We start from the raw sequence: 12,070 nt of genomic DNA on the forward strand, positions 1-12,070 counted from the left end.
TTTACCCTATTCAAATCTATTGAATCTTATTAATATAGCGTAAACACTAAATAATAAAAATAAAATATAAAAAAGTTTTTTCATTTCATTGTATATTTCACAAATTAATATACATACAGGGTGTCTTAACGAAATACTATGTCTCATATTAATTTTTAATTTAAAAACAAAGTAATATACAACAACTTAAATTATTTTTACTAATTTATTTCTTTTATATGAAGCAATAATTTTACATTAAACAAATCATAATTTTGACAAAATTTAAAAAAAAAGTTTATTATATTATATTTATTAACTATTATGTAGCTAATATGCACAATGCTAATTAAGTGTAGCTAATATGCAAAATAAATCTATAAATAACTTCAATATAAAAAGTGTCATACCTTATGTGTTTTATTCAAATTTAGAATCTCAAAAATTTATATATTTGCTTATAATAATTAAATACTCGTTCGTTCTTCTAATTCAAAATTTTTAATTTAAATGAAATTTTATTTTTCTTCGAATTTCGTTAATTTGAAATTATTTTAATAACCAAACTGAAACCGACATTACATTAATTATTTAAAATTTTCTCCAATAAACTATAAAAAATTTATCTAAAATTTTTTTAAATAAATTTTCATATTTCATAAAATTTATTTTAATTTTTTTATTGAAATTTTCTACATAAATTAATTGCATTTATAAAAATTTTATAGCATAAATTTATCTTCCTTCATCAGCATATTTTAATCAAAATCGAAACTTACTTTAACTATTATAAAATCGTTTATTTTTTAATAATTATTTCCTTTTACATTTTTATTGTTACATTTAATAATAGTAATTATCATAGGACACTTATGTATAACGAATTATCTATGATTTTAAGTTAGATAAAACAAACAATTCTCATAAAATATAATATGTATAAAAAAAAGAAATGTATTTGTATTAGTTTATTTTAACTCATGTATATATTTTTCTGATTTAATTTGTAAAAACTTATTTATTAGTACAATCTTAACAAATACATATTATATAAAATTTACTTTGAGATAAATGTTAAGAAAAGACCAGTAATATGAAAAAAAATCCAAATTAAACAAAACGAAAAAAAAATGATGAAACATTGTATTACAGTGACTGTTGATGTTTAAAAATAAAAAAAAATTAACAAAAAAATTATAAGGAAGTTTTTTTTTTAGTTTTGTGAAGAGTCTGTATTATATTAGAACATTCATACATATTGCTGTTGGGAGTCAAGATATGAACTTCCTTACGCTGAATTTATTACCTGTGAACTTGCTACTTACATTTGAATTTTTACCTAAAATTAATATTGAAAAATTGCAATTTTAATATATTATAATTTAAAATTTGAAAGCGACAAAAACAAAATTGCGGTGTATAAATTAATTGTACCCACATGTTGGAAAATGTTCCTGATTTTCACAACTCTGAAATCAATAAAACTAGGACAAATTCCATTTTGGCTAAAAAATGAAATGCTCAAAATTCGATTTCAGTGGCCGTACTTTAATTATGTGCCATAATTATCTGTTTTTCGATTTAAATTTTCGATTTTCACTTTTGTTATTTAAATAAATTATTTTATATTCAGTTAAATGTTAAGTACTTTTTTCCAAAATAAATTTAGGCCTAAAGTCTATTCTACTAGTTTAGTTGAATTATTAATTGTACAATAAAATTTGTATTAAAAACAATAAAACATTTGAACATCATAAAACAATAAAATTCATCTATAAATGAGCATTTTAATAGATATACAAACCTCAAAATTTAAAAAGTTTAAAAAGAAAAACTTTTATAACTTAAACTACTTTAAATTAAATTATGGGTAAATTTAAAACAAGTTTAAACTTTTATTTAATGCAAAGTATTAAAAATATCATTCACTTGTTACAAAATGTGTACATACTGATAAAGTAATAACAGATTGAAAATTTCGTCAATCATTGGTTTTTATAACATGCATTTTTTTAATACTCTTATGACATTATTCAACAAACTTTGACTGCTCCCGAAAACGGAACCATCTGCAAGAATAAATCTAAAATCATTATCACAAAAACATTTTAAAAGCTTAACAGTATTTTCAAAAGCTTACCGAATCATTTCATGTATAAATATACATACATATATGTATACATAATTCATCTTAATTTAGTCTAACAAAAATCGAACGGATTTTGGAGTCTTTGTTGGTGAGATAGATAGTTTTTGTTCAGTAAGAGTTGCTTTTAGATCATATATTATGTTTTCTATTTTATCAATAGATCGTTTAAAATGGTCAAAAGTTTGTTTCTTTTTATCATAATTATCTTTAGATTCTGCTCGTTCACATAATTTTTTTAATTTTAAAGTTGATCTTTGCATATCTGATAAATACATATAAGCATTTGAACTAAATTTTTGTTCTATATCAATACAAGTCGATTTTAATGATCTTTCAGTGTCGTCATTATCATAAGTCAAAGTTTTCCGAACATTTTTATTTGAAGAAAATGAATCATTTATGTTCTCCAAATTAATTAAATTTTCTTTATTATGTTCTTTTAATAACATTTTCGATATCTTTTTATTACTTGACTCTTTAAACAAAGCCTCCTTGACCGCACTTAAATTTAATGAAATTTTACTGGAATTTATTGAGTCATTATATTTTTCATCAAAATTTTCATCTAATGGGATCCATTCAATATCAACATGCTTAAATACATTATCAGCTTCAGGACTTGCATCCTGGCGCATGATATCTAGCCAAACATCAAGTCTTGCTGTGGGCCATTCAGCTTTTCTTAAATTGTCTTTATCAATTATTGAAATTACAGCGCGAAATATTCCGAATTCATCTAAAACTTGAAACTGTCTAAAATCATATCTCAAGCCTATATCTCGACAACGTCTTGTAGCTTCCTTTACTTTTAATTGAATTTCATGCAAACTATCTGCAGTTGGTCGTTCCATTATTTTTCTAATTTCATCTAAGATAGTTGATTTAAAAGGAGTATACTCATATTTTTTATCACACTGTTCTTGCTCAAAAGCTTTTTTTTCACTTTCTAGGAGTTCTTTAGTACATATCAGTTTTACCTTCTCCAGCTCAATTTTTTCCACTTGCTCTTTCAGTGCTTTTTCATTTATTAAACGTTCCATTTCAATTTGATCCAGTGCAGCTTTTTTCTCTTTTTCAATTTCTTTGCGTAATTTCTCTTCCTGCTTTTGCAAAACCTCTTGATAAGCTAATTGATAATCAACGGTAACATTTTCATTCCTATTTACACAAAATGGGTTAGATATACGAAAGTAATGAGATCCACCGATACTTAATCTATCTCCATGATACATTTGCTTTATATATTGAACCAATTCTCCATTTAAATAAGTTTCAAAATCAGGATTTTCTGGTATAACATATAGATTACCTTCTTCATTTCTAATTGAACAATGCTCAAAAGCTACCAGAGGACCGTCTAATACTATATCAGGCTGTGTGAAGGCTGAAGGTGCCGAACGTCCTATAAGAACCTTTCCAGGTGGCAAAATATAAAATAAGGTGCCTGATAATATTGGATCAGCTGCCAAATTAATTAAACAAGCTTCCTTGTTTTCTCTTGATAACTCAATTGCTAAACCTTTTCTTTTTAGTATTCTAACTTCAGACTTTCGAAGATCTTCGGCCTCTTTTAGTCTTTCCATCCATGATTTTTCAGCTTTTGCTAATTGTTTTTCTGTTTCTGATAATTGTTGTCGTAACATTTCTATTTCAGAATCGTCCACAGATGTTTCTATTATAATTTTTCGAGGAGGTAAATTTTCGTTTGACGAAAGTTTTTTTTGCCTTTCATATTCTTGTCGTAAGGTTTGAAGGCGTTCAATTTCTGCTCGTAATTCGCGAATTTCTTTATCATGTGGATCTTCATTAATTTTCACACGATTTACAATTGAACGAGCTTGACAGGCATATCTAAGAGTTGCTAATGTTTCCTCTAAATGTATGTTAGCCGGAGAAATGGTTGCTAACATAACTGTTTTGGAATTCCCACCAAGATTTTCTCTCAAAAGCCATGTTAAAATTGATTCTCGATAAGGAACGAAGTTTAACCCCTTTTTAGACTCCGCCAGAGCAGCTATAACTTTTCCTAAAGTTAAAAGACTTTTGTTTATACTTACACCTTCTCTTATTCTGTCACCATTAGCTGATGTATTACTGATTCTTTCCGATCCAGCCAAATCAACAAAACTGATTTTACTTCTTTTTGTTTGCTTTATTTTGTTTTTTTCATTGGTAGTTTCGATTTCAGATAAATTTAGAATTATATTGAAAATTGAATGCGATCTAGAACTTTTATCATTCATTCCAGTAGCTGCAGTAGCTCTTTGACTATTTCCAAGAGCTAACCAGTTTCGAAGAGCAGTGTAGTTATCAACTGGATGTGAACTTAAATCGACAACGTAAGGACCCCAGATAGGATGTTCCCTAACTTTAAGCGCATTTTTTTGAACATAGTTGCCTGTGCCACAATCGACCGTTTTATTGGATATCGAAGCAACACTGAGCAAGTCATGAATTTTTTCATTATATATCTCAAAATAACTTATCTCAACTTCAGCTCGCAATTTATTTTTTTCGCGATTAATGTGGTTAAATACTTCCTTACAAAATCGTGGAATTATTCCAACATCAACACTAGCATTAGTATCTTCGCCTTCATCATTTTCAATCCCCATCATACTATAACTTTTACCAGAACCTGTCTGTCCATAAGCGAAAAGACAAGCATTATATCCCTGGAAAACTGTTTCTATCAAAGGAAGACCAGTTCCATTAAATACACAACTTTGATCTGCATAATTTGGATCATCAGCGTTACATGACCAAAATATTTTATCATAAAAGAAACTATGTTTTGTTCCAAAAGCACTATCACTTGAAAGATTCCCATGAATTATAATTTCCTCATCTTTTACTGTTACAATATTTGAAACTGAACGATTTAGGCATTCTTGTGTATTTAAAGGACGAACTCTTACAGCAACTTTTAAATTACTTATTTCACTTTCCTTATTTGAGGCTTTATTCTCTTCGTCTGATAAATTTGCAAATTTTCGTGCTGAATAAATTTTAACTTTTGAGAAACATTCTGGTGTTTTATCAATATCATTTTCCTCGCTTTTCTTTGAACTAGAAATTTGCCTTTTTGGCGTGCCGATAAACTTACGTGGGGTTCGCAATGTTGTAGGTGTCGTATTAGCTAATCGGTACAGCGAAGACGGCGTGTAACAGGCGTTTATTGCAGTAGAAGACTTAGATTTGAATTTCGATATTGGAGGTGTTTGCTTCGATAATGGTGAATTAATTAAAAAAGCTGTGTTTAAATCACTTTCACTACTTCCTATCTTTTTATTTAAAAAAATTCCATTGGAATCATGTAAACGTTTCTGTAACGGCCCCGAAGTTCGTGTATTGGAACGAAAGTTGTTTAATTTATTTATTCTATCGCTTACAGACACTTTCTTTTCAGACATTTCGTTTCTGATTACCTTCTTTTTCAATAAAATATTTTAATTTTTTTGTAACTCGCATAATAAGAAAATATATAAAAAAAAACAGGCGGTTTGTTTACTTCACTTGAATAACTTTAAATTAAATCAAAATTGGACACACACGTCATTGCCAGAGTAAAATGCTAATGACAGATTTCAGCAATGTGTTGGCAAGAAAATTTCCAAATAGATTTGGATTTGACTAGGGATTTACAATTCTTCAAAAAACCAAGCTAACCGTTTTATGATCACTTCCCACAAAAGCACCATTCAGACCTTGACATTACAAAAAACCCCGCTTCTTTTGTGAATGAATTTGTAAAATTGCATGTGTTTATAGCGAAATGACATTTCTGAAGAATAATTTTTTTTTGTTGTCTTTTTAGAAAAATTATGATTTTTACCTATTTTCATTTCGAGTTTTCTATATGAAAAGTTTACTAAAACCTAAAAATTTTTATACTAACATGAAATTCGCAGTTTTCTGAACAACATACCAAATTTTAACTATAATTTTGATTAAATATATTTTCTTACTAGCAATGTGAAAATATTTCCTTATAAAACTAAAATCACATACATACCTAAAAAGAATTATGAAATATTTTTTATGAATTATGAAGCATATAAGTTTAATTTATACAGTATACACATGAAAAATATTTAGATACATATGTGATTATATCAGAAGTATGCATTTTGGGCGATATGTAATACAAAATTAGCAAACTCGTTAATATCAAATGTACATTATCTCAAATTTGAAAAAATACACCAATATCAATTAAATATTTCGAAAAAAAAATTGCATTCTTTTTTCTATTTTTTGTATTTCTGTCAGCCCTGATTCAGACTATTAAAATTAAATAGGCTGAATGGTGTTTTTGTGGGAGCAATCATAAACCGAATAGGCTATACTCGTATTGTGTTTTTGTGTTAAGTAATCATGTACCTTGAAAATCATGAAAAGCACATTAACAAGTTATATAAAATTTTTTCAATTCTTAACATGTCAGTTGTGTTTGGTCTTCATCGTCTTCTCACAAAAACCTCAATCAGCCTATTTCATTTTCATATTTTCACTTCCTTTACTTCGTCACTTTCCACAAAACTTCCAATCTGCATATCAAAATCAAATAAGCTGAATAGTATTTTTGGGCGAAGTGGCCACGAACCGTCAATCTTTTATATATCCATGATTTTATAACATTGTAAAAATATTCATCTATCAAGAGCATTTTGTGTAAGTTAAAATGTAGTATTGTAGTTTTGAAGTTTTGAAATCAAAACCCAAATTTATACATATTACAATAATACATACATACAATATAATTTCAACAAGAAGCGAACGATAAGAATAGAAATGGTTGAATACTGTCGCTCTTCTCGTATATAATGAAATGACATTTTTCAAACTGTCAAATAATGTCAGCTACAAAAGAAATATTATAAGGTAGTGAAAAAAGTAGTAAAATCGGGTTTTGTTTGTATTTATTTTTCTGACGCTTTTTTACTGTCATAAAACGTAAAATATTAAAATTTTTTTATAAATTTATATAATAAAAATAACGCAAAATCATTTTTAAATATAATTTACGGTAAATAAAAGTTTTTTATAAGTGAAAAAGTTGAAAACAAAATTCACAAATTTATTGTTTTCTGCACAGATCGGTTTTCCTATTTTCTTGTTGTTTTTTTTAATGTCAATATAACATAATATAATAGATTTTGCGGTTTGTATGTGTGGTGATAACAAAAATATGAACTTTTTTGGGTGGCGTTTACTTTTTTAGCATTTATAAAAATTTGTTTTTACAAACAAAATTAAATTGGAAAAAAAATTATTCTGAAAATTCCAATATTTTGTTACTTTATTTTTAATCAGGTTTAGCAACATTAAATTAAAACAGAAGTATATCTAGTCTTAGTAAATTTGAGTTTATTAGAAAATTTCAATATTGGAAATAATTCTTTTTATTATTATTGAAATTTTTTCAAAAACTATAGAGTAAAATAAAATACGAAATTATGTATTAATAAGTTCCAAAGAAATGCAAAATTGAATAAATCTTACTAAAAAATAAGTTTGAGATAAATTAAAAAGATTTATTTGTATTTTTTTATGCTCCCAAATTGTTTTTTTTTTACCATTTTTTTGTGAAATTGCAAAAAAATATTATAATTTGATAAAAATAACCGAATCACCTGCTATTCATATTTTAATAATCAGAGACGGTCATTGACAGTATAACAACATTGAAACACTAATATTTGCTTACAATAAAAAACATACTATCAGACTAGTTGAATAAAAATTGATGTGAAATTTTAAATGGTAAATATAATTAATTTTTTTGGTTAAATATTCAAATATTTCAGATTTTATCGTAGTGCTTTTCCTTAACAATGCATATGTACATTAAATAAATACATAAATACATTCATAGTTTAAAATGTTCTTTGTGAATTAATAGTAGGTAGCTACGTACAAATATGATTTATACTTGAGTGTGTTATATACATAATTTTGGTTTTATCTGTTACCTAATTATAATCCAATATGTATTATAATGCACAGATAGACATAAGTCAATCAAAATACTTATTTTATTACTTCTTCTTTGCTGATTTTATTACATTTTTTTGGTGATATATCTTGTGTCATCGAAATTTAATATTTAGGATAATCGGGTTACCTAGTTATTTTGACATTTATTTATTCGAGTAATCTACATACATATTATATCTATTTAAAAAATTGACTGTAGATTTTGATAAGAAATGCTTCACTTAAGGATATTTCAAAAATGGTTATTTTGGTACGATTTTTTCTTATTTTCTTTAAAAGGATTTTTGACATATTTAAATTTTATTTGTTCCATTTTTTTTATATTTTTTTTTCACTATAGCGGCTATTGTTACTTAAATAATATGTGTATATGTATTTATGTATATTAATTGGAATATGTAAACAACAAGGTACACCACACGTACAGTTCTAACTATACTTTAAATCAGTGATGCCCAAACTTATTTTTACTTGGGCCAAAAAATAAAATTTACAAGATATGGCGGGATAATTTTTTAAAAAAAAAGGCCAATTAAAAAGTACTATATAAAAAAACAATAATACAAAAGTAAGAAATTAAGCGTATTTTAATGAATAATTATTTTAATTCATTTTTTTTCAAAATTAAAAAGTATAAATCCCAATAATATAAAAATTGGAATTTATTGTATTTTATTATCAATGAAAACATTTAAAAAATTAAATCAAAAATATATTTACATATATTAAATATGGTGCGATGAATGTGCTTACATGGTAGATGCCAGTTTTGTAATGTTTTGTTCTATTTTTGACGTTAAAATTCTTAAAATGTCCTGCAAATGATTAACTGAAAGTTTATTTCTGCTGTTAGGTTTTGCATTTTTCATTTTTGAGTAAGTTTGTTCACATATGTATGAGCTGCCAAAAATTGAAAACACTTTTGATAAAAAAATTCTAAGGTTTGGAAAATCTTGTTTCGATAGTCCTTTATAAAACTCTACCAATGTTTTTTTATTGAAACTTACTTTCAAGCTATTGGTACTTTGTAATTGGCAAAGCTCAAGCTGTATATCTGGAAATGCTACATCGACGTCAAATGTAAAAGGATTTTCAAATAGTGTTATTTCATTTGATATATTGTCGAAATCTGAAAATCTTTCTTCCATATTTAATTATAAGCTCAAGAACTGATCCGAACATTTTTGTGAAAAAATATTTAGTTTTTTTTTTAAATTAATAGATGTAAAGGAGGTTGCAATAGAAAAATAATATAAATAAACACGTGGAATTGAATAACTGAACATATTTTTTTCTAAATAAATTTCCGAAAATATTTTAAAAAAGTTTGTTTTCTTTATTTTAAATGTTTCATTATTATACTGCTGTTATTTATGCAATATTTAACTGCTACAGCAACATGTAAAATGGTTCAGTAACCCGTTCATATTAATTACTAAGATGTTGGTAATATTTTGTGATAAATTTAATGAATAGAGTTAGTTTTTTAATATAAAATAAAAGTTTAAGAAAACGAGAATTCATAGAAATTTATTATAAACCAAAATACATACATAACATAAGTATACATATGCACATAACTACGTGCAAATTAGAAAATTTTAGATACCACAATTTTTCAAATTTTATAAAACTGTTGCTGTAAAACTGAAGTATTTCAAGTTTTTTTTTTGATAATGAAAGGAAATTATTGGTATAAAAACAAAGTTGTATGCTATTAAACATGTGTGTTTTTAATTAAATTAAAATTTTTCAACCCAAATTTTCATCATACTTCTATTATTTTGCTCAAACTCAACAAATGCTCAAAATATTTTAAAGGGTCAAAATAGTGCATGATATACTGTTGAAAAATATCTTTAATAGGGAATGTACAAATGCAACAATACAATCAAAATAACATAATTTTTGAGGACTCTCAATATGATCAATTTTATTAAATACTGGTTATATAATTTTACCTACATTTCTCCACCGTAAATTAACGTTTTTTATGGGAATTATTTTCATTGTGTCATCATGTACAGTTATAATGTAACTGCCTTATAACCTTTTGTAACTGATGTAACGCATTAATCCTATTAAACCTCTCTATAAAATCGGATCTGGCTGCTGGAGTCTGAGTATTGCAAAACTGGTTGTAGTATACTTAACATATTCTGCTTTATTAATAGAATTTTTTATTGTAAAAATCTACAAATAACATTTCATATTACGTATCAGAACGTGCATGTATATTATAAGTAGGTACACGTTATTTGTGTCCCTAGATTCACAGACATCTTTATATTATAGGAGTTTACATATTATATATCATAAGAGTTTATCCCATCGTAGATTACAATAGTTAATCTTATGTATGCTTATTGTACAAATGTATATGTGTTTATATGATTTCATCTTAAACTCTGTGTAATCTCAAATTCGCAAAAACTTTTCTTTTTATAAAAGAATTTCTATGTATGCATGAATTTTTTCATTGTTTTTATTTATTTTTTATCTTTTTTTAATAATTTTTCATAAGAATTACTAACACCAAATGTACATACATATACACATTTTTATGTACCGGTAAAAAGAGTATTTATAGATACTAAGCTATTTATATGTACTTACCTATCTAAAAAGAAAAGGAATAAAAATATCTACTTATGGCAGTTAGTTAGGTTTGAATGTACATATTAATGTAGTGAATTATCGTAGTAGGCAAGTATACTTTAAATAAGTGAGCACATTTTTGATTTAACTACTGAACTGCAATCGTATTAATATTTGGTATCTAACTATTAAAATAGCTATTAATTAAGTACGTATAGCGTTAAAAATGTGAGAAATAATTCTAAAAAAAAAAGAAATACCAAATTTATTTCGTAAGGAATAAAAATATTTTTCAAAAAAAGAGTGATTTTAAAAAGAGTACGATTCTGTTAAGATCATTGACTGCGAAATATTATATTCTTATTTCACCCTTATACTTATGGCCTAGTAAAATATATTTTCTTTAATCTAAGAAATTCAATCATTATAATTAATTTTTAGCTTCCTTTACTGAAATTAAATAATTTATTCAATTATTATTTTTAATTTCAGTTTGCATGGCTTTTATTAAATTTTCTTGTTGTAATATCTTGTTGTGATATACATGCATATTAGTTTATTTACTTATTTTATATGTACATATGTATGTGTTTATTTGTAATGATAGAATTATGTACATATATACATATAAAAACGTTTTTATTATATTCATATAATATGCATATATACAGATGCATGTATTCCAACTGAATAACTGGCCACTATTTTGGTAGCCAAAAAAATAACTGCAGCATTGTATCTTAAGCTGCTAAAAGAAATTACAGTACTTATTAGCAATATTGAATACATATTTTTTTTGTAGTGGTATACATAGATAATCAGTGACAAATAAAATGTAGCCACGATTCATAACAAAATTTTCAGTTGACCTTGTGAGATTTTTCACAAACAAAATATTTCAATAATTGCGTCAATGAAAATTTTGTTAAATATTATGACTGTTTATATGTGCTGACAATTTGTTCAATTTATATAGCTTGCTTTTTCTATATATACGTGTAAAATCTAGAAAGAGAATGCTTAAGTCAAATTACAAAGGCTTGACTGAAATAAATAATTGGAAGAGCAATAAAATTTTTTGCTGCATCGGCAATAATTTATGGCTCTGAGTAACGAATGCTATTTTTAACCACTGTCCCGATTTCTATTCACTATGCAAAAATATGGCTGATGGATAAGACAAAGTGAATCTTAAAAATAAACAACTTCAATTTTTATTCAATTTCTTTAATTCCCTAATGCTTTACTACTTAGTTGTTTAAACTACTTAAGGCACTTGTACGTATATAATCAATATAGTTATATACATTACAATCATAATATGAGTAAGTATATAGGTAAGAA

General features: G+C 25.7%; 1 protein-coding gene across 3 annotated transcripts; it reads right to left on the minus strand.

The window, feature by feature from the left end:
• Nucleotides 1-747: 747 nt before the first annotated feature.
• Nucleotides 748-5,635, minus strand: LOC129609961 (kinesin-like protein KIF14). Of its 3 annotated transcripts, XM_055522236.1 has the most exons (3): nucleotides 2,120-5,635; nucleotides 1,931-2,048; nucleotides 748-1,318 (listed from the first exon to the last, which is right to left on the minus strand). In XM_055522236.1, the coding sequence occupies exon 1, from the start codon at nucleotides 5,539-5,541 to the stop codon at nucleotides 2,176-2,178; it is 3,366 nt and encodes a 1,121-aa protein (XP_055378211.1). In that variant the 5' UTR covers nucleotides 5,542-5,635; the 3' UTR covers nucleotides 748-1,318; nucleotides 1,931-2,048; nucleotides 2,120-2,175. The 3 variants fall into 3 exon arrangements, with proteins under 3 accessions (XP_055378211.1, XP_055378210.1, XP_055378212.1); XM_055522235.1 differs by lacking the exon at nucleotides 748-1,318 and having other exon boundaries at nucleotides 1,856-2,048; XM_055522237.1 differs by lacking the exon at nucleotides 748-1,318 and having other exon boundaries at nucleotides 1,856-2,062.
• Nucleotides 5,636-12,070: the final 6,435 nt, after the last annotated feature.

The sequence above is a fragment of the Condylostylus longicornis genome, unplaced genomic scaffold, assembly GCF_029603195.1.
Source record: "Condylostylus longicornis isolate FDR11 unplaced genomic scaffold, ASM2960319v2 ptg000042l, whole genome shotgun sequence".
Lineage (NCBI taxonomy): Eukaryota > Metazoa > Arthropoda > Insecta > Diptera > Dolichopodidae > Condylostylus > Condylostylus longicornis.